Source organism: Cololabis saira, chromosome 10 (genome assembly GCF_033807715.1).
Source record: "Cololabis saira isolate AMF1-May2022 chromosome 10, fColSai1.1, whole genome shotgun sequence".
In the NCBI taxonomy this organism is placed as follows: Eukaryota; Metazoa; Chordata; class Actinopteri; order Beloniformes; family Belonidae; genus Cololabis; species Cololabis saira.
The window spans coordinates 5,506,259-5,529,368 of record NC_084596.1 but is presented as its reverse complement, the minus strand read 5'-3'; the positions used below and the strand labels follow the sequence as shown (position 1 = coordinate 5,529,368).

Genomic DNA, 23,110 nt, shown 5'->3' with positions numbered 1-23,110 from the left:
CCGCTCTTCTGACGTTTAACGGGGCTTGTTATTTAACAACCTGCTGTTTACTCAGCATAATGTCCACTTTGAGACCAAGAAAGGACAATTCACAAAAGGAAGAAGCCGCGGCTAGCGACGTTAGCATGGCGGCGCTAACAACGTTGCTACAGGACCACAAGGCGGCCCTTTCGTCGGAATTTAAATCTTCCATGGCCTCATTGGAAGCCAAGATTGACGTGGTGCACGCTACAGTATTAGACCATGGTCAACGCATCGGCTCGCTGGAGACAAACGCCAACTTTACCGACGAGCGCCTAGCCGCATTGGAGACTACCTGTGCGGAGCTAGAGGCTAGCAATGCTAAGCTAAAGGCCAAAGCCTCGGACCTCGAGGCGAGGAGCCGCCGGGCAAACCTCCGGCTTATTGGGCTGCCGGAGTCGACTGAGGGGCCTCGCCCGACCGCCTTTCTTTCTACCCTGCTGCGAAAAGTGATGGGCGAGGAGGTTCTTCCCAAACCACCAAAGCTGGAACGTGCACACAGGATACCATTTGCCAGGCCTAAGTCGACTGAGAAGCCGCGGACTGTTATTATGTGCTTCCACAGTTTCCAGACCAAGGAGAGGGTGCTGCGCGAGGCCAGGCGGAGGAGAGGGGAGCTACACTACGAGGGCAAGCCGATAGCTTTTTATGAGGACTATCCTGCTGATGTGCTTGAGCTCCGTACTGAGTATCGTGGAGTCATGTCACAGCTGTACGACCTGGGGCTCAAGCCGTCTTTACAGTATCCGGCCAGGCTGAGAATCACCACGGAGGACGGGAGCACGGTTCGGCTCTCGTCGGTTCAGGAAGCCAAGAAATACATCGCTGACAGGCGCAACACCACCTGAGACACGGTAATTAACCTTGAGCAGTATTTTTAACGTGCTCGTCGGCCTGGCCCGGAGCTAACGGCTTGTTTTTAGCGCAGCCCCCACCACTTTTCACTTGGAGCTGCAGCCCGGGCTGGCCACCTGCTGCAGTGCTTGAACTGAACGTTCTTTGGTTGTTGCGACCTGATTTGTTTTTTGCTTCTTTTTTGCTACACAGGGCATTATTTTGTAGCACGGTCCGGGGCCTCCGTGCGTGGGGTGCCCTCTGGGTGCCTTGAACAATTTTTCAATTTAATTTTCTTTCTTAACTTGACATGCTGTGTCATGAAGAACCTGTGATGGGTAGCACACCTTTTTTTTTTTGTTGTTTTGTTGGTATGGACACTTTATGGACACGATCCCTCCCTGGGTGCCTTGAACAAGTTTTAATTTTTTCAACTTTTTTTTTTTTTTTTGTTAACTTTAATTTTGTTTGATTTAACTTTATTTATTTATTTATTTATTTTTTTTCTTTTTATTTATTTATTTATTTATTTTTTTAATATTAATATTTAACTTTTTACTTGACATACTGTGTCATGAAGAGCCTGTGCTGGGTAGCACGCATTTCGTTTGGTTTGGACTCTTATTACTTTGCCTGAAGTGAATTATTTAATTTTTATTTTTTTATTTATTTATTTATTTATTTATTTATTTATTTTTATTTTTTTTTTATATTAATATTTAACTTTTTACTTGACATACTGTGTGATGAAGAGCCTGTGCTGGGTAGCACGCATTTCGTTTGGTTTGGACTCTTATTACTTTGCCTGAAGTGAATTATTTATTTTTTTTTATTTTTTTTTTGACAACTGCCACTACTCATTGGATGGGGCCACCATGAAGGGATCGAACTGTGCAGCATATTCTCTGTGCACTGTGGGCGCCGCTTCCGCTCCCGGAGGTGCCTAATCTGTAAGTGGAGCAACGTGGTCCGACACCTACCCTTTGGACTTTTGCTTTCTTTCTGGACAATTAACGATAATTTTATTTTAATTTATTACCGCATTCTTGCCAGTTAATATGCCTTGCTTAACATATTAGGTGGTGTTGCGAGTTTTTTCACATGTCTTTGTTTACTTTGACTGTTTTTATTTTACATTTCCTCCATACTGCTCTGATTGGCATTATTAGGAAATGTGGACTTATTACCATCAGCACCACATAAATGAGTGTGCTCGTTATAGTTCATGCCTCCACGAGCCACGTTGTTACATTCTTGGGGGGTTTGTACGGATTTATTTTACACTGAGGGAAGAGAGGTTTTGTAGGGGAAGTTTATAACTGACTAAGTCAGGTAGTTCTGTATCTTAGGAGATACAAGTGTTTAGCGTTTCCTTAGGGACTAGGTTTGTTTATGTCTGTCTTCGTCCTGAATGAATGTGTGTGTGAGTGGCTACAACCCCCCACCCCCGCCCCACCCCACCCCTTCCTTTTCTGCTCAGGTATCTTTACATCGGCAGTTCCAAGTCACAAATGACTGGTAGGAACATCCGGTTCGTCTCCTGGAACACCAAAGGAGTGAATGAGGTCTCTAAAGCCAATAAGGTGATATCCCACTTAGTACATCTTAGGGGCGATGTATGCTTCCTTCAAGAAACGCATCTTTGCACCTCTGAAGTGTCCCGTCTTAAGAAGCCATGGATGGGACACCTGTTCCACTCGAGGTACTCTGAGAGGGCCAGGGGGGCGGCTATCATTATACATAGAAACGTTTCTTTTGAGCTTGAAGCATCTGTACTTGACCCTAACGGCCGATATGTCATCGTTTCAGGCAAATTGCAAAATACTCCCGTGGTTCTGGCTTCGCTATATGCACCTAGTACAGCCCCTAGTACTGAACTTTTTGTATCTGTGTTTTGCACTACTGTACTTTTGTACCTGATTTACTACTTGGATTTTGATTGTTGATCTTTTGACAGTACTCTTGTATGATGATTTATAACTGGGGTTTTTATTGTTGATCTTTTGATAGTACTCTTGTATGATGATTTATAACTGGGGTTTTTATTGTTGATCTTTTGATAGTACTTGAATTTTTACAATGATGAACTGTGAACTGCCGAAATGCTGTTGTTGATTGTTTGTCTCATGTTTTAAAAAGACGCTGTATGCACTTTGGTACCTTTGCCCAAAACAAATTTCCCCTCGGGGATAATAAAGTATATCTCATCATCTCATCTCACCAACGTGGGATGATGACAAATTTATATCCAGATTCTTTTCCACCATACCCAATTTGGATGATCACCAGATTATAATCGGTGGTGATTTTAACCTGGTTCAAGATATAGACCTTGACAGATCATCAAGGAAACAAACTTCTTTATCCAAATCTGCCAAAGCTTTAAAATTTCACGCCAGTCAGCTCGGCTTGGAGGACCCCTGGAGGGCCAGATTTCCATCCAGCAAAGCTTTCTCTTTCTTTTCACATGTTCACCACTCATACTCCCGGATCGACTTTTTTTTACTGGATAGTAAATTGTTACATAACGTTGTCACCAGTGAATATCATAGCATAGTTATTTCAGATCACGCGCTAACCACTGTTGATATTAAGTTTTCTGGTTGCAAAGCTCCCTCAAAACACTGGAAATTTAGCTCGCATTTGCTTTCAGAAGCAGGATTCAAATCCTTCCTCACTTCGCAGATTAAATTCTTCTTTGAGACCAATGATACGCCGGGCATCGGATCTGACACGCTCTGGGAGACTTTCAAGGCTTATATTCGGGGGCAGGCTATCTCTTTCGTTTCCCATCTTAAAAAATCTGAACATACTAAGATGGCAGACATTTCAACTGAGATCCGAAACTTGGACACTCAATACGCAGAAAACCCTTCAGCGGCTCTGTATAAGAAACGGCTTCTGCTGCAATCGCAATATGACGTGTTAGCCTCCAGTAAAGTTGAAGAACAGCTACTACATACCAGACAACGTTTTTTCGAACAGGGAGATAAAGCAGGTAAACTGCTTGCATACCAGGCTCGTTCGGCTAGCGCGTCTAGACTGATCCCCAATATAAAATCATCCACGGGTGATATCAAAACAGACCCCACCGAGATCTGTAATGTTTTCTCCGACTTCTATTCTTCACTCTACTCCTCTGAGTCCTCTTCACAGGACTGGGACAGCCGTAACCCCTTGGATGACCTTACATTTCCTCAAATCAACCTGGAAGGCGCTGACGATTTAGGTGCACCATTGACCGCAGCAGAGGTAACAACTGCCATTAAATCTTTGCAAACTGGGAAATCTCCCGGCCCTGACGGGTACACTACGAAGTTTTACAAAGCTTTTGCAGACTTACTCACTCCGATCCTGGTCAGAATGTTTAATGACGCTTTCCAGAAAGGCCAACTTCCACCCACCCTGACAGAAGCCTCAATTTCTCTCTTATTAAAGAAAGACAAAGATCCGTTGCTGTGTGGCAGTTACAGACCCATATCCTTACTGAATGTGGATTTTAAAATAATGGCTAAGGTCCTTGCCACCCGCATCCAGAGAGTATTGCCTGCTCTTATTCATCCAGACCAATCTGGTTTTATCCCTGGTAGACACTCTTTCTTTAACACCAGACGGTTATTCGACGTTATTTACACCCCCACCGCGGACTCTCCCGAAATCGTTCTTTCTTTAGATGCCGAAAAGGCATTCGACCGGGTGGAGTGGAGGTACATGTTCTATGCTCTCAACAGGTTTGGTTTCAGCGCTAATTTTATTTCCTGGATTCAGTTACTCTACACATCCCCGGTTGCTTCAGTCAATATCAATGGAATCCGCTCCAACTCGTTTCCGCTCTCGCGAGGTAATAAACAGGGCTGTCCTTTATCCCCTTCTCTGTTTGTGCTCGCCGTGGAGCCGTTGGCTATCTGGCTCCGTAATGAGGGTCGTTTTGACGGTATCATGCGCCAAGGGTTAACTCACAAGTTGTCGTTGTACGCGGACGACCTCCTGCTATATATCTCGGACCCCCCGAACTCCCTTCCTGTAATTTTGAACATATTAGAGGTATTTAAGAAAATCTCCGGTTATAAACTCAATCTTGATAAAAGTGAATATTTTCCAGTTAACGATCTGGCTAATGCTCTTCCTCAAAATATTTTTCCCTTTAGGAAAGCCTCGGAAGGGTTTAAATATTTGGGTATCTTTGTGAGTAAATCCTTTACAGAACTAGCTGCCAAGAACTTTGATCCCTCAGTTGAGCGCTGCAAAGAAGACTTAGCCAGGTGGTCCTCCCTGCCTTTCTCTTTAATGGGACGTGCTAACCTGATCAAGATGATTACTCTACCGCGATTTTTATATCTCTTTCAGCAAATTCCGATTTTCTTACGCAACTCATTTTTTCTCTCTCTTGATAAAATAATTAATTCATTTCTATGGTGTGATAAAAAGGCTCGTATTAGGAAGGAGATTCTCCAACTCCCCAAGGCAGAGGGTGGCCTGGCGCTGCCAAGCTTCCGTCATTATTACTGGGCGTGTAATATTAATAAACTCCTCTTTTGGAACTCCAAAATTGCACAAGCTGGCTTACCCCAATGGGCTCAAATGGAGATATCCTCATCCAGGCACTCACTGTGGTCAGTGGTCTGTGCACAATTACCTCTGCCGCTCAAGGTCTCCATTAACCCGATTGTGACTAACACCTTAAAAATCTGGAGCCAATTCAGAAACCACTTTGGTTTACATGTACCATCAGGTCTGGCTCCTATTTACCGCAATCATTGTTTTGTCCCTTCTTACTCAGATCCAACATTTCGGGATTGGCATGAGAAAGGTCTACATTCTGTCAGTAGCCTATACATTGATGGGATTTTCCCTCAATTTTCTGATCTGGCTGCTAAATTCACTCTCCCAAACTCCCATCGGTTTCGTTATTTTCAGGTTAGACATTTTGTTCAGAAACAATACCCGCAATTCCCTAGTCAGCCCCCAAACTCTAGTTTAGACCCGTTTCTATCTCTGAAGACAGACTCTAAGAGGTTGATTTCTATCATTTATAGAAACATTTTTGCGGTTAATCCAACCAGACTGGACTCACTTCGAACTGTGTGGAGTCAGGACTTTGGGACTGATATCACTGATGATCAGTGGGATCATATGTTACATCTGGTACACGCATCTTCTATATGTGCAAGACACTGTCTACTTCAATGCAAAATCCTACACAGGAGCCACTACACCAATGCAAGATTAGCGAAGATTTACCCAGATAGGGCTGACTCATGTAACAGATGTAAATTATCACCGGCAGATTACATGCATATGTTTTGGTCATGTCCGAAATTGTCTTTATTTTGGTTGGGGTTGTTTGATACGCTGGGGAGGGTTTTGGGTAGCACAATTGACCCCGACCCCCTCACTGCCCTCTTTGGAGTACCACGACACACTGGGATGCCTAACACTGCGAAACGAGTTATAGCCTTCACAACTTTACTCGCTAGAAGGCTCATCCTCCTCAAATGGACACATACGCTTCCGCCCACACACAATAGAGGGATACATGAAATCCTATACTGCATTAAGCTGGAGAAGATTAGGTTCTCCCGTCGGGGTTCCTTGGAAGCCTTTAACAAAACTTGGCAACCTTTTGTTGACCACATTCACTCACTCAGCATTGATGAAGAACCTGAGGACTGATTAGAAACGCTGTGAGCAGAATAAAAAAAAAGAATCAGGTGTGTTGAATCAGGTGTGTTAAAGCAGAGAAAACTCTAAAACATGCAGGACACCGGCCCTCGAGGACCAGGATTGGTGACCCCTGATCTAGAGAATCTCTGGGAGAATCGCTTTTTATGCCCACCGTCGCCTCGTCCCGGACACAGACTGACAGCACGGCCCTGAAAGCCACTCACCAACCCGGCTCACCGCCCCGCTGCTCAGCAACAAACCTTTGACTCACCGTCCAGACCCGGAGCCACCCAAAGATCCGGCTCACTGTGCGAACCTGGGGACCCGCTGTTAAGCTCCCCCCCGACCGGCCACCGGAGTGAAAGAGCCAGCCCGTGGAGCTGGAGGACCAGGGCCCTGGTACCCTAAACACCCAGGCGCTCTCGGTACCATGGACAGGACTCATGGACAGCACTCTGTCAGGTGCCAATGTCAGACCACAATAACAGCAGAAGTGGGTTCCATGGTGTAATGGTTAACATCAGCAAGAGTCTTTGAGAGCAGCCAGGAGAAAACCTGCAGTATCCATCTTACTGTCAAGAATTGTAGCAGAGTTTTTTACAGGATTTTATTTTTATGCCCGCCATTTTCAAAGCATGCAAGTTTCTTTTGTTGCAGTTCCACAACTGACCAAAGTCATTCTCCATTAACGTACACTAGCACCACCACCAGACCCTGCATTTCACTCATGTTCTGGTTTCAGGACCACCATAAAACCACAATAAAAGCTGAACAGGGTTCCATGGTGTAATGGTTAGCACTCTGGACTTTGACTCCAGTAATCTGAGTTCAAATCTCAGTGGAACCTGTCAGTCTCCCACACAACCAGGTACAAAGGTATCAAGGTTTTACCCACATGATGTTGTAGTATCAATCCACGAGGCTCCAAAAAACAACACGGGGAAATGGAAACATGGACACCATTAGACCTGCTTTAGGGGGCTGGAGTTACCCTAAAATGTCCATAAGAACCCTTAAATATGTGATGAATGTATCTAATATCATGAGTATGTTCTTGAATGATGTTTAAGCAGTTTATACAGTCGTTTTCAGCTAGTGATGCTAATGATGGTCACTGATCAATACGAAGGATCATTTCCAACAGTTGTTTCCCTTCACAGTTCCAAACAAATCTGATCAATTTTAAGAGATAATCAGAAAGAAATCAGTCTTAGAAGAGATCTGCTTCATTCATATCTGAGAGAATTGTGCTGGGTCACATGATGTCATTTAAGCTGGTTAGTTAGTTGAGAGAGTTGTAGGATTTTTGACACTGTCAGAAGATTTGAAAGGAGTGACGCCGTCCCCCAAAGTCACGGACTGTGTGGCGGAGTCACATCCTGGTCAAACAGCAGAGTGGCGCAGCGGAAGCGTGCTGGGCCCATAACCCAGAGGTGGATGGATGGAAACCATCCTCTGCTACTTAAGACTTCCTCTCATACATGAGATTCCTGTGAGAGATTAACTGAAATCTATCCAGAGCTTTTTGCAAACAAGAAAGTGGATGTATGAACATGCACTGACTGCACTGACTGTTGATGAAAATGCATTGCATCAAAATGTTTTTAAAAAATGAGGATGAAAATATGTCTCAAACTGATAAAATAAAACCAACCATTTTCAAATAAAGGCTCTAAATTGTCTTGTTCTGAAGATTCTCTCTCACACACACACACACACACACACACAGCTGACAGGTTGTTGTGGCCGAGTGGTTAAGGCGATGGACTTGAAATCCAGTGCATTACCGACGTGCTCCCGTGATAAGCAAGGTCTGCTTTGCAAACCTTGCAAGTAATCTTTTTATTCACCGTATCCAGGCTAAAAGGCTCCCAAACTTTAGAAGTTTTGTTACGCGCAGCAGCTGCTACAGGACGCCGTCATTTGTGTTGACCCGCTACCGCTCGGCAGAGACGCTATCGCGCATGCGCGACTCTCTGCAGAGATTGTATTGAAGTGAGACGCCTCACTCCATTGGAAAAACGCGTCTGCCGACAATTGTCGACAATGGAATTCATTGTTGCTATCTAGTCTCGCGGCCCACATGTACGAAACAGAATTCTTTTTGCGGCCCTCTAGGTGGCGCTCGCGGCCCAAGCTTGCGTGGCCCTATGGTTAAGAATCACTGCTTTAAAGAGTGAATGTGAGTTAGGAGACCAGATCTAACTATCTGAAGGCTCTATAACCACAGAGGGTCCACGACGGTCCGGTACAGCGACCGCATAACTGTGGACGCTGCACTGATCCGTCTGTCAATCTCCCGCTCCATCGTTCCCTCACTCGTGAACAACGAGATACTTGAACTCCTCCACCTGAGGCAGGACTTCTCCACCCACCCGGAGAAGGAACACCACCCTTCACAGGACAACATTCACAAATGCACAGAACAATTCACACGTGCGTAGGACAAGATACACAAATGTAATTTTGATGCACTTATGTTAGAATTTTCATATGCACTAAAAATGTCTGTGTGCTCCATCTCAACACTGACAGCTCAAAGATAATGTTGCTCTGTTGAACTCTCATAACTCAATCACCGTGTGAGAGGAGAAGGTGAAGCCTTGATCAAAGCAATACTTTGGTTTTAAGTAGGAGTTACATCCTTACTGTTGTGAGTTTAAAGGCTCTGCTGGGAGTTGAACCCAGGATCTCCAGTTTACGAGACAGGCGCTTTGACCACTAAGCCACAGGGCCCTTTTGCCTCAACATTTCCACTTTTTTCTTGAAATTGTACTTCAACATTAATCTCTACATTTCGACTTTTTTATCGAAATTGTACTTCAAAATTAATCTCTACATTTCGACTTTTGCTCGACATTTGGACTTTTTTCTCGAAGTGCATTATGAAAAAAAAATCTTCCTCCTCTAAAACATTATTTGTATTTTTCTCCTGCCTGGCCCTGGTGACCCTGCCTGACTTTAATGATTGCTATCTATAACCGCATGAGCACTATTCCTTGTGACATCATCAATGACATCACATGTATCTAAAGACATGAAGAAAAGAAGAAAGAGAACATTCCAAATATGACCTGAGTAGCTCAGCTGGAAGAGCATCAGACTTTTAATCTGAGGGTCCAGGGTTCAAGTCCCTGTTCAGGTGATTATCTGATGACCACAAATCCTGATTAAAAAGAAACAACCAGGGGGGTATTAATCAAAGAAGGAGGTTTAGTGGCTAAACTGGGTATGTTAACCCAGGGTAAATGGTAAACCTGGGATTTCCATTCTAAAATGGTCAGGTTAAGTAAATCACCATGGTAACAGGGTTAGGGATCTGAACATAACCTGGTAGGGGGTGGGCTTTATGCCGGTTTTGTTCAGATAACCCAGTTATGTTCGGGTGTTTAAGCGCAGGTTCAGGAGCTGCTGCAACTTGTTACACATAGAAGCCTCCGTGTAATTCACCGTGAGAGGGTGATAAGACCACGGTATGACATTTTATCTTTCCCCGATGAGATTTCAGCAGAATTTGCGAGAGCGCTACAGTTTTTCAGCAGAACCCCTGATTTATTTGAGTAACCTTCTCCATCCATACACTGTAAACCATAATAAGTTCACAGAACTCAAGTTTTTTTTTAAACTGATTACCCAAAAATATTTTAGTGATATTTAAATGTTTTAAGTTTATATAAAATAAAAATTACACTTACAGTTGCCTTAAATTATCTTAATATTATCTTTAAAAAAAGTATAGTTAAAAAAAGTAAACTTATAGTTTGGGAGAAATACACTCACAATTTTCAATATTCCTCAGCTCATAGTCTGTGAGACATACACTCAAAATTCATTCTAAAATCAAATACTGATGCCAGCCCACTACACATATAATCAGCTAATAATGTTAGAAAAAATGAAAGCGACACCACTGTTACAATTCAACCATTTTTAATGTTTAACCATTAAAAATTGTTTTAACTTTAACCATTGTTAATGTTTTTAATGTTAACACATCGTGGGTCTGCCCTCTCTTCCTGCAAACAATCTGCATCGCTCTCCGTTTTTTTGCATGTGGGAGTTTCTGTACAGTATTGGAGACGCTGAACATATCGGAAAAGCAACTGCCTGTCGGTCGGTGTGTAAAGTGTGCTTTGCGCTAAAGCGCTTCATGCACAACTTTATTCGTTTTCCTGGCCACAAACCTACGAGGGTCATTAAGGGTGCTTTCACACCCGTCCCGTTTCAAGCAGTTGTTCCGGAACAGGGAATGTTTCCCCCTAAAGATCGGAACGTTTGGTACATGTGAACACAGCAATCACGCTCTGAAACGGTACAAAACAAATGATCCGAGATCTTGTGCCAATTACAGCACCATCCCAAAATGAGGCTGACTTTGTTAACAGGAAAGGTTTCCACAGCATCAATGTCCAAGTAGGTATAATGGAACCGTAAGCTGCTTTTATTTTTGAGCGCTCTCTTAATGATGTTTGAAAATGTATTTTTTCAATTGCCAGATGATGCGATGCTGCAAATCTAATATCAAACGTGGAGGCGAGATGGCCAGGCTCTGTGCAGGATGCAGGATATAGGAATCAAATTTGACACCACATTTCTACAGAGTGCGTTATATTATAATATTATATTGATCAGTTTTGCGAATATTCATGTGTCTAACTTTGTGTTATATGTGCAATTGCAGGAGAATATGATGGCTATTCCTGGGGGATAGAGGATATCCGTGCCTCCTCACGCTCATTACCCCGTACCCCGATCCTGATGCTGGAGAACAAACACGCTTCAACGTGACTCACAGCAGAACCCGGGTCAAGATGATAGTCACAGAGTGCGTGATCAAATCTGCCCCGGCTCATGCATTATGTTTGTCTTTCATGGGACCTCTTTTATTCATTCTCTTCATTCCTCATATCTCATTCAAAGCAAATGCCCTTACCTGACGACAGGGGCGGCACACCTCCGTAAACTCTTCTTCCAACCTCACACTGTGTTCACTCTCATAACTGCAGAAAGCGAGCACATATCTAAAGCTGTGTACATGGACCCTTTCAAGCTGTGATCGTATAGTGGTGAGTACTCTGCGTTGTGGCTGCAGCAACCCCGGTTGGAATCCCGGTCACAGCACCCCTGTGGCAGCAAGAGTGCTTCTCAAACTTTTGGAAAAAGAAAGAAAAGGTGCCACGGACACAACAAAATCCACTAGGGTGTTTGGATCAGATTTTCAGACCATTCACACTTCAATTGATTGCGGTGGAGAGGGGGGTGCTACGGCCTGGACACTTAGCCAAGGACAATGGACTCTGCCAGTGGTAAGGACCCGGCAAACGGTGCATAAGGGAGACAATAATTCATTTAAAATGTTTCCTTTTCCCAGTTTCAGGCCTTGGTAGAAGAATACACAAGTCATGGAGCTATTTAACAGAAATAGGGAAATAATTCTGCCACAGGAACATGAAAACATGATGACCTCAGCAGGTCAGTCTTGGAGTATAGAGGTGAAACATTTCTGATGTTACTGCACTGTGTGTGAGATTGGGATGGTTACCATGGACACTGCAGAATGTTAAGCAAAATGTTTGCGTTTCAATATAAACAGCAGAGGGCGGTGTTGATACATTTGGTAACGTGCACATGTTAGCATCGTCATCGGCAAATGAATTACATGCATCAGATACATTGTCATAATTACTAATTCTTTCATCAAACCCTGGAATGTCATCAGACATGTGATGTCATTGATGATGTCACCATTCTCAGCCAGTAAAATCCATCTCAGTGACCAGAACAGCAGTGGAGGTGATTCCTTTCTGCTCACCTTCAACCTGGACTCTACACTTCAAACAAACTCCATAAATGTGACTTCAGCCCAACGTGGGGCTCAAACCCACGACCCTGAGATTAGGATTAAGATTAACATTCATACATGAATCGTTGTTGACAGAATTTCAACCTGCGCGGGGAATCCCCAATGGATTTCGAGTCCATCGCCTTAACCACTCGGCCACAACAACCACTCTAAAAGGTGTGAATCTGCAGAATCAGATAAACAAATGCAATTCCTTTTATTTAAAGATTGTTCCTCCTTTCTTCAAGGCAGGTGATTGTGCAGACTTGCATAATTCCAGGTACATATGAAAGTTTTCTGTTGCAGCTAAAGTTAGTCTGGTTGGTGAACTCGTGAGGATGGATAAAACAAAACTGAAAGTTCATTATGACCCTGATGTGAGTTGAACACATAACCTTCTGATCTGGAGTCAGACGCGCTACCATTGCGCCACAGAGCCTTTTCTGTTATCCTCTGAGGTTGTACACCAATCTGATCATAGCGGGCACACCTTCAAAACCAAATAACTTCCTTCACCACAACTTTTCACATTCAAGTCCATTTCTGAACATCAGACCGTGAGCGTAGACAGAGTCGCAGAACTCTGCATGTTGACAGCTCCATGACTTGTGTATTCTTCTACCAAGGCCTGAAACTGGGAAAAGTTATTATATCAGTAATTATAGCAGAGTACTTTGTCAGAAGTACTCCTGCTCTTAGTGAAAGTTCTCTGTTTTGTCATTCTATTGGAGAATTTTTAATCTCTCCTTTTTGTAATAACCAGAGAGGGTAGATAAACCTCCTCTAACGGTTGAATGAGAGTTAGATGTACCGAGCTGAAGGCTCTATAACCACAGAGGGACTCGAACCCTCAACCTCTGGTCCAAAGTCAGACGCCTTGTCCATTAGGTCATGTGGTCCACGAGTTGCTCCTTTTTCTCATTAGTTTCATTCCTTTCCCAACCTTGGGGCACGCTGTCCTGCATGTCTTAGATGCTACCCTGCTTTCAGCACACCCTGATACAAGTATCTGTGTCAAAAACCGAGCTGTCCAGACTTTTACACCACGTACAGAAATACACATTTGGTCAAGAAGAATTGGAGGAGTACCCCACCTTGTGGGACGAGTGAAGAACAGCAAAGCATTAAAGTCATAGAACAGAATATCCAGACATTACCTCCCTCTCAATCAGTCCACACCTCTTAGAAGAACTTTAAGAATGGAATGTGTGATTTCACTTTGGTTAAGAAACCTTCAAAGTGCCTTCCTTTTTTTTAAGCTACATGCCATTTTTCCATTTCACCACCATGAACTAGGAATGAATGAGACATCTCTAATCTTTCTCTCATCCAAAGAGAGATGAGATTAGAGGCTCTGCTGGGAACCTTGGATCTCCTGTTTACTAGACAGATGCTTTGACCAACTAAGCCACAGGCTCCTTCTTCACCACGACGATCCGGTACAGCGACCGCATAACTGCAGACGCTGCAGCGATCCGTCTGACAATCTCCCGCTCCATCGTTCCCTCACTAGTGAACAACGAGATAGTTGAACTCCTTTACCTGAGGCAGGACTTCTCCCCCCACCCGGAGAATGAACACCACCCTTCACAGGACAACATTCACAGAACAATTCACATACACAAATGTAATTTTGATGCACTTATGTTAGAATAACATATTTTCATGTACACTACAAATGTCTGTGTGCTCCATCTCAACACTGGCAGCTCAAAGATAATCTGTTCTCTCAGAGAAATCAATCACCGTGTGAGAGGAGAAGGTGAAGACTTGATCCAAACATGTGGAAGAATCCTCTACAAATGATTTGGTTTTAAACTTAACCTGAGTTACATCCTTACTGTTGTGAGTTTAAAGGCTCTGCTGGGAGTTGAACCCACGATCTCCTGTTTCTGACGGTTAAGTAATGACATGATCATTTTAAATATCCATCTTAAGCTATTAAAAAAACAAATGGAGGAAAGACAGAAACAAAGTTCTCATGCAAGACCTCGGTATCTCAGATGTGGAGCATCAGACTCTTAATCCGAGGGACCTGCATGTTTCCAAACAATAATGTAACAATGTTAATGGCAGCAAAGTGGGACTTGTTAAGATCTGTTTTCTATTTAAGATCTATTTTTATTGCTGTTATTAACAACAGAAAACTGTTTAACAGCACACCAGAAGTACAGAAATGAAAATCTATCTAAGACGGCCTATCCTGCTGTGCATGTTTGCAGGCCGGAGCTTCAGGAGCTGCGTGCGGGCCTGCAGTCCCCCCCTCTGATCATCCCACTGCTGCTTCCACCTGTCTGTGTGGATGTCTGTTATATGCCTGCTGATGTCCTGGCCTGCAGTCCCCCCCTCTGATCATCCCACTGCTGCTTCCACCTGTCTGTGTGGATGTCTGTTATATGCCTGCTGATGTCCTGGCCTGCAGTCCCCCCCTCCGACCACCTCAGTGTCTGTTGTCTACATATGCTTATATAGTCATCCTAGTACTGCACCAGTTAGCCATTGTGTCTGTCTCTCCTTTCTCTGTTCTTCATTCTCTCTGTGTGCTTTTCTTGCCACTGTCTGGCTTTTCTCCCACCAGGGGAGTTTTTAACCACCATTGTTTATGTAATAACTGCCGGGGGGTCATGTTCTGGATCTCGTTAAAGATCCTAGACATAAATTCTGTTGAAATAGATGCTGTATAAATGAAATGGAATTGAATTGAACAGTGGCAGAATTGTCTTGAAATGAAATAAAAGTATGTGGGTCCACTGGCCGGCATGTTCTAGATCAGGGGTCACCAACCCTGGTCCTCGAGGGCCGGTGTCCCTGCAGGTTTTAGATGTTTCCCTGCTTCATTGCACCATGATACAAGTGACTGTGTCATTAACAGAACTATCCGGACTTTGATGACAAGCTGGTAACGAGGATTAATTAGAATCAGGTGTGTTAAAGCAGAGAAACATCTAAAACATGCAGGACACCGGCCCTCGAGGACCAGGATTGGTGACCCCTGTTCTAGATATTTCCCTACATCAACACACCCTGATCAACTGAATAGTCTTCATCATATCCTCATTAAACTCAGCACACGTCATTGTATCAGGGTGTGTTGAATCAGGAAACATCTAAAACATGCAGGACAGCAAACCTGAGCACCAGGTTTGTTAGGCAGCTATAAATAGGCTCAGTCACCTGCCCTGTAAGAACCTGGTAAACCCCTAAACCTACGTCCACATTTTATTTAGGGGTTTTAGTTCTGCTTGAGTTAAAATTAAATTTATTGAATTTCCCTTTGGGGGTCAATTAAGTGTCTGTCTGTCTAAAAGGACTGAACTTCCCTGAGGTCAGCACATCTGTCCAGAGGTGTGATAATCACCTCGATATCGATACAAAAAACAAACAAACAAAAGACAGGAGATGAAGACTGTTGTGCTTCTATCCACAATGAAACTCAGAAGATTCCAGCTGCAGGTATCTGGATGCACCTGATCTACAGGAATGAGCATGTGCTCTTGGTTGTTCATGTGTCATCAGTCTTACAGCAGAACTTAGTTACTGGAACTCTGCCATATTGAGGCGTCTCCATCCTTACGGGAATGTTCAACCACTTATCCAGAACTACTTTATTAGTATGTTGTTATTTTTATGTTTTAGTCATTCTTCTCTAAGTTGAAAAGTTTTTTATTAATAAGTCCATGAAAAACATCATGAAAGGAACAATAAAGTCAGCTTTAATGGATTCTAATTAGGGCCCGAGCATTTACAGTGCGAAGGCCCTATTTTCCTTTTGACGAAAGGAGGGTCTTTTTTCCCCCTAAACGTGCTCCAAAAGTCACCAAATTTTCGCCTGGCGAAAAATGTGATATTTAATGGTTTGCATTAATGGGAGTGGCAAAATGGCTCAACAGCGCCCCCTAGAAAACTTTGTTCCTCAAGCCCCACAATACGGTTTGACGTACATGCACAAAAATCGGTACACACCTGTATCATGTCGCAACTTAAAAAAAAGTCTCTTGGCGCCATGACCGAACAGGAAGTCGGCCATTTTGAATTAATTGTGTAATTTTTACGCAATTTATGCCATTCTTTCGGCAGTTAATACGGCCCGAACCGTAACGTGCACCCAGGTGTGTTATACATCAAAATGTTTGTCTCCATCCTGCGACGATGCACATTACTTTTCTCTTTCAAAAGCGTTACCGTGGCGACGATAGACGCCAAAAAGCGCACCCACCCTTCATCTGATTGGTCCATATGTAATAGTTCCTACTTTCTGCCATAAGTTTTGAACGGGTTGTGATAAAGACATATGGGAGCTGTCATCGGAATTGGTACTGAGTACTTGACCTTCATTGGCCTGAATTAGGCCCACTCCTCCTTCTGATTGGTCGATATCTGATAGTTCCTACTTTCTGCCATAACTTTTGAATGGTTTGATATAGAGAGTCGTGGGTGGTGTCATCCGCTAAATGTCCAGGCCTGAAGAATCTACATCAAGTCATACAAACTTCCACTGCAGCCTGAACGTGCACAAGGGTGGAGGGCTCAGTTTGATTTCACAACAGCTCAAAAAGGATGTAGTTATGATCATTATGAAACCTACACAGGCAAGGGTTGTCTCTTAATATGATTTACATGATGAAAAGGAAGAATGTTGTTTAACAAGTTATAAAGAGCACGCTATTACTTTCAGTTCAATCAGTCCAGCAGTTGCAGCCGTCCTGAATCCTCCGCTTCGTCACGGCTTGTAAGTCTACAAATATTTATTTTTAATTTCATTCCTGTATCGTTCTGTTTTATTTTAAAGGGTTTTGTTGATCACTTATTAAAAGGGCCTGCATGCTGTTTTTATTTGGGAATGAAATCTTCCACGAGTGATCCAGACCAGCGGTCCCCAACTCTGGTCCTCGGCTGCTGTCCTGCATGTTTTAGTTGTCAAACACACCTGATTCTAATTAATTCATCATTAGCCAGTAATCAAGGTCTGAACAAGTCGGTTAATGACACAGTCGCTTGTATCAGGGTGTTCTGAAGCAGAGAAACATCTAGAACATGCAGGACAGGGGCCCTCGAGGACTGGAGTCTGACAGCCCGGATCTAGATAGAACGATAGATAGATTTAGGTTGGTCCCAGGAAAAGTCATGCATTTACTATATTAGGATTTATAAAACTATGTTTAGATAAAAACAAACTTTATTCTATACTAAATTCAAAATATGTTTGTAAGTACATATAATTGTTTCGTATATACCGTACGAATGCACAAATGTGTGGAAAAAATACATCTGATATTTTAATAGCAAAGAAAAAGTGTTGGAGATCTCAAACTTAAAAGATGTGTTTGATGTTCTGAACTCACTTTTGGTGTGTGATTCTGTTTTTCTTCCAGCTTCTAGCAGCTTAGCCGTCAAACGGAAACTTCTTTGACATGGTAAATTTGTAAATGTATTTATTTATTTTGTTCAAACCAACAACTGGGTCGACTGGTTTGTTGACAGTTTTGATCATTATTTCAGTTGCAGTCACACAATCTCTTCATTGATTGCTTGATTATTTTTTTTCTAACTGAAGGGTAGGAAGCCTGGAGACCTGATTGAGATCTTCCGTGGTGGTCATAGCTGCTGGGCTGTTTATGTTGGTGGTGGAAACGTCGTGTACTTCGTTATAACCGGTGAGTTGCATCATTCCTCCAATCTCCAACATGTCAGACTGAAACAAAACCAAACAACGTTTCAGGTTGTTCTCAGCTGCTCAACGGTGTGAATCAGCAGCAGAGCAGACGTAGAACCATGTCAGCATCTTTAGGTGTCAGCATAAGCATAAGCTGCAGCTGAAACACTTTTCTTCCTGGTTCTTCCTTTTAGAGTATTATCCAAGCCCCAGCGGTCTTGCTGGTAATGCTGTTGGTGGTGGCAAAGTGTTGAAAAAGAACCTGGAGGACGTGGTGGAGAAGGACCGGTGGAGAGTCAACAACTTCCTGGATCATAAATACAGACCTGGTCCAGCTGATGATATGGTGAAGAAGGCCTGTTCCCTGGTGGATACAGACCTGCAGTACGACCTGGGGGACTACAACTGTGACCGCTTTGCCACTGAGATGCGCTACGGCCTGAGAGTCGGCAGGTATGTTAAAACATGTTTATCCTTGTGGTTTGTGTTAGTGACGGTCCTGGAGAAACCCTGGACCTTTAACAGGACTGAGCTCCTCCTCGTCCTCTCAGCCATTTATTACGTTTTTTTTATAGAATTATATTTTTTTCAGGCGTAAAAGTAACCTTTAAGATCCCCAACCTGGGCTCAGTTTATCCAAATAACGCCTGTTAAGAAATTTGACTGGAGAGCCGGCAGCCCCGGGGCACAGCAGCTCCTCACAGCTCAACCGTCTTCCCGGGGGAGAAACCTGCTGCTCTGTTGAGAATTACGCTGGATGAAATAAATCATTTAGGAAGATAAATGTTGGTTTAATAGATAAAATCTATCAGTTGTAGCTACGCCTGTTAAGAAATGACGGCGTATGGCACACGTCACCGCGTACATCAACGCAGAGCCTAGGGCGAGGGGGAGTATTGGGACGCACCCCAAGTGTTGCTGCTGGCTTCTCAAGCCTTTCTTGGACAGCAAAAGTTTGCGATCCAGCAAGTTGACCATTGCTGCTTCTGCTTTACATCCATTTTAACGTTAGATTTTAACAGTCTGTTAAGTTAACGGCCGTCTTCAACGCTCCGTTGTTTAAAAATGGCGCTCTTCCGTGTTTACTCTGCTTTGGTTGTTCAGTAACCCCGCCCCCAGCCCTTGACGTAAGCACGTAGCCCCCAACGTAAAGCGGTTCTTACGCCTGGCCCCGCAAAGAGTTGGGGCTGGTGTAGCACCAGTTTTGAGAGCCAGGAGCCGGTGCTTAGGCTGTGTAAAACCAAAGAACTGGTGCTAAGTCTGGCTCTAGCCCAGAACCAGCCCTGGAACCAGCTTGGTGTAAAAGGGGTAATAAAGGATCCAGAGATTTAGATCAGCAGACGTGGTTCCAGCACCGCTCTGGTCTGCTGCCTCTTATCTTCACATGAAAAGAAGATGTGTTGCACATAAATGTTCAGAGTTGTGGTGTTCTGAAGGACAAGAATCATCTTATTTTGTGTAAAACAGTTTTTGTTCCTCCTGCAGGTGAAGGACAAAGCAACAGCAGCACCTTGGGGAGTGCACCTACGGGGCTTAGTGCAGCAGGCTCTATGAAAAGCTAAATATCAATCCATGAGTCTTATTTCATGAAGTTTGGTCAAATCCACATGACCCAACTTGAGAAATGAAGGTGCCAGTTCCGACTTATTAGAAACAACTTAATTAATCAATAATGTTTTCTTCTTCAACTGAGGAGCAGCATGATTTTTATGTCAAAGAAATCAAATATTTCATATGATGTAAACAGGAATATGATTGAGGCTGATCAGATGAATCAATAATATAATAAATACATTAAAAATAATCCTTTGTTTCTTTGTTTTGTTTCTTGAAAGTACTTCAACTTAATGTTTACACGGACCTTTAGATGTTCATTGATGCTGGATTTCTTTATCAGGACATTGAATATGTTTCCATGTATTTCAGTCCTGATTACCTCTGATTCCTGAATCTGAATATTCATAGACGGATACACAGACAGACGCTAAACCAACGTGTTTTAATTTGCTCCAAATATTGTTCTATAAAGTATAAACCAGGTGTTAGATAATAGGCAGGAATGAAGGCCCACCCCAGCCATCCTCCCCATCTCTCTGCTGGACTAAATGAAGAGTATTATTGAGGGCATTGATCCCAGCGAGGTGAAGGGGATCCCTGCTAAAGAGAAACCTCCCTAAATGAAGAGTATTATTGAGGGCATTGATCCCAGCGAGGTGAAGGGGATCCCTGCTAAAGAGAAACCTCCCTAAATTAGGAGTATTATTGAGGGCATTGATCCCAGCGAGGTGAAGGGGATCCCTGCTAAAGAGAAACCTCCCTGGAGAGATGCTGCACCGGTCAGAGCTGAAACAGGAGGCAAGAGCTGAACGCAGGTGGAAAACCAGCTCACAGGTTCATTATGACGTTTATAAAGAGAGACTGAGCGGACCAGACTGGAATCAGGACAAAAACGGATTCAGGGAAAACCATGGACATTTTCTCTGAGTTGTTTGTAGATGACAAACCTCAGTTTCAGTTACTGGCTCAGGTCTTAACTCTTGTTTGAATCCCATCAGCTTCAATCACAGCGACATGAGAAAATAACATGGAGATAATAGTAAAAACACGAGCAGTTCAGCAGATAACGGACTGTGTAAGATAGATTTCTATGTGGAATCTCTCTAAGATTTAGTGGAGAACATTATTTGTGATGAGTTTTCCTGTTTTTCATTTCGGCACAGTACTGATGTTCCCGTCTGAATTCTTGGGGAGAAACTAAAACTTGGAGCAGGACTGGACAACCTTGGTCCCCTGGGTGCACGTTACGATTTGGGCCCCATTAACGGCCAAAGAAATGGCATAAATTGCACCAAAATTGCACGAGTAATTCAAAATGGCTGACTTGGTCTATCCTACATACTGTTTGTCAGATAAAGAACAAAAAATAGGATACACACAATTAGAAGTCTGCCATGCGTATCCTGCGTTTATTTGACGCGTCAACGTGCACGTTCTCAAAAAGGCACTGAACGCGTAGCGACCTGCAGTTCTGGCTCTGCCCGCGGGTGGGGCTGGTCCCGGTCAGATACCAGCTAGTGACGCCGCGGAGGTCGCTGGTCCCGGTCAGATACCAGCTAGTGACGCCACGGAGGTCGCTGGTCCCGGTCAGATACCAGCTAGTAACAACGCGGAGGTCGCTGGTCCCGGTCAGATACCAGCTAGTGACGCCGCGGAGGTCGCTGGTCCCGGTCAGATACCAGCTAGTAACGACGCGGAGGTCGCTGGTCCCGGTCAGATACCAGCTAGTGACGACGCGGAGGTCGCTGGTCCCGGTCAGATACCAGCTAGTAACGATGCGGAGGTCGCTGGTCCCGGTCAGATACCAGCTAGTGACGCCGCGGAGGTCGCTGGTCCCGGTCAGATACCAGCTAGTGACACCGCGGAGGTCGCTGGTCCCGGTCAGATACCAGCTAGTAACGCCGCGGAGGTCGCTGGTCCCGGTCAGATACCAGCTAGTAACGCCGCGGAGGTCGCTGGTCCCGGTCAGATACCAGCTAGTAACGACGCGGAGGTCGCTGGTCCCGGTCAGATACCAGCTAGTGACGACGCGGAGGTCGCTGGTCCCGGTCAGATACCAGCTAGTGACGCCGCGGAGGTCGCTGGTCCCGGTCAGATACCAGCTAGTAACGACGCGGAGGTCGCTGGTCCCGGTCAGATACCAGCTAGTAACGACGCGGAGGTCGCTGGTCCCGGTCAAATACCAGCTAGTAACGACGCGGAGGTCGCTGGTCCAGGTCAGATACCAGCTAGTGACGACGCGGAGGTCGCTGGTCCCGGTCAGATACCAGTTAAGGACGCTACGGAGGTCGCTGGTCCCGGTCAAATACCAGCTAGTAACGACGCGGGTGGGGCTGGTCCCGGTCAGATACCAGCTAGTGACGACGCGGAGGTCGCTGGTCCCGGTCAGATACCAGCTAGTAACGCCGCGGAGGTCGCTGGTCCCAGTCAAATACCAGCTAGTAACGCCGCGGAGGTCGCTGGTCCCGGTCAGATACCAGCTAGTAACGACGCAGAGGTCGCTGGTCCCGGTCAGATACCAGCTAGTGACGCCGCGGAGGTCGCTGGTCCCGGTCAGATACCAGCTAGTGACGCCACGGAGGTCGCTGGTCCCGGTCAGATACCAGCTAGTGACGCCGCGGAGGTCGCTGGTCCCGGTCAGATACCAGCTAGTAATGACGCGGAGGTCGCTGGTCCCGGTCAGATACCAGCTAGTAACGCCGCGGAGGTCGCTGGTCCCGGTCAGATACCAGCTAGTGACACCGCGGAGGTCGCTGGTCCCGGTCAGATACCAGCTAGTAACGCAGCGGAGGTCGCTGGTCCCGGTCAGATACCAGCTAGTGACGCCGCGGAGGTCGCTGGTCCCGGTCAGATACCAGCTAGTAACGACGCGGAGGTCGCTGGTCCCGGTCAGATACCAGCTAGTGACACCGCGGAGGTCGCTGGTCCCGGTCAGATACCAGCTAGTGACGACACGGAGGTCGCTGGTCCCGGTCAGATACCAGCTAGTAACAACGCGGAGGTCGCTGGTCCCGGTCAGAGACCAGCTAGTAACGCCGCGGAGGTCGCTGGTCCCGGTCAGAGACCAGCTAGTAACAACGCGGAGGTCGCTGGTCCCGGTCAGATACCAGCTAGTGACGACGCGGAGGTCGCTGGTCCCGGTCAGATACCAGCTAGTAACGCCGCGGAGGTCGCTGGTCCCGGTCAGATACCAGCTAGTAACGCCGCGGAGGTCGCTGGTCCCAGTCAGATACCAGCTAGTGACGCCGCGGAGGTCGCTGGTCCCGGTCAGATACCAGCTAGTAATGACGCGGAGGTCGCTGGTCCCGGTCAGATACCAGCTAGTAACGCCGCGGAGGTCGCTGGTCCCGGTCAGATACCAGCTAGTGACACCGCGGAGGTCGCTGGTCCCGGTCAGATACCAGCTAGTAACGCAGCGGAGGTCGCTGGTCCCGGTCAGATACCAGCTAGTAACGACGCGGAGGTCGCTGGTCCCGGTCAGATACCAGCTAGTGACACCGCGGAGGTCGCTGGTCCCGGTCAGATACCAGCTAGTGACG

The 23,110-nt window shown here is 45.1% G+C and overlaps 2 protein-coding genes and 5 non-coding genes across 8 annotated transcripts in view; 3 read left to right on the top strand and 4 right to left on the bottom strand.

The window, feature by feature from the left end:
* Nucleotides 1–23,110, bottom strand: part of LOC133452317 (NACHT, LRR and PYD domains-containing protein 5-like) — a 203,948-nt gene that overhangs the window by 139,464 nt on the left and 41,374 nt on the right. The window lies entirely within an intron of this gene.
* On the top strand, nucleotides 7,295–7,366 carry trnaq-uug (transfer RNA glutamine (anticodon UUG)). Its single transcript has one exon. It is a non-coding gene; the product is annotated as a tRNA-Gln (tRNA).
* On the bottom strand, nucleotides 9,183–9,255 carry trnat-cgu (transfer RNA threonine (anticodon CGU)). Its single transcript has one exon. It is a non-coding gene; the product is annotated as a tRNA-Thr (tRNA).
* On the top strand, nucleotides 9,592–9,664 carry trnak-uuu (transfer RNA lysine (anticodon UUU)). Its single transcript has one exon. It is a non-coding gene; the product is annotated as a tRNA-Lys (tRNA).
* Nucleotides 12,446–12,527, bottom strand: trnas-cga (transfer RNA serine (anticodon CGA)). The gene has a single exon. It is a non-coding gene; the product is annotated as a tRNA-Ser (tRNA).
* trnaw-cca (transfer RNA tryptophan (anticodon CCA)) lies at nucleotides 12,729–12,800 on the bottom strand. The gene has a single exon. It is a non-coding gene; the product is annotated as a tRNA-Trp (tRNA).
* Nucleotides 17,059–19,664, top strand: LOC133452354 (phospholipase A and acyltransferase 4-like). The gene is made up of 5 exons (XM_061731607.1): nucleotides 17,059–17,090; nucleotides 17,734–17,775; nucleotides 17,916–18,015; nucleotides 18,209–18,467; nucleotides 19,500–19,664. Exons 2-5 carry the CDS (start codon nucleotides 17,773–17,775, stop codon nucleotides 19,501–19,503), a joined length of 366 nt encoding a protein of 121 aa, XP_061587591.1. The 5' UTR covers nucleotides 17,059–17,090; nucleotides 17,734–17,772; the 3' UTR covers nucleotides 19,504–19,664.

Excerpts from the sequence above, each read along its gene's own strand:
- LOC133452354 (XM_061731607.1), top strand. Across the intron at positions 18,016-18,208 it reads CGTGTACTTCGTTATAACCG|AGTATTATCCAAGCCCCAGC; the intron begins GTGAGTTGCATC and ends TCTTCCTTTTAG.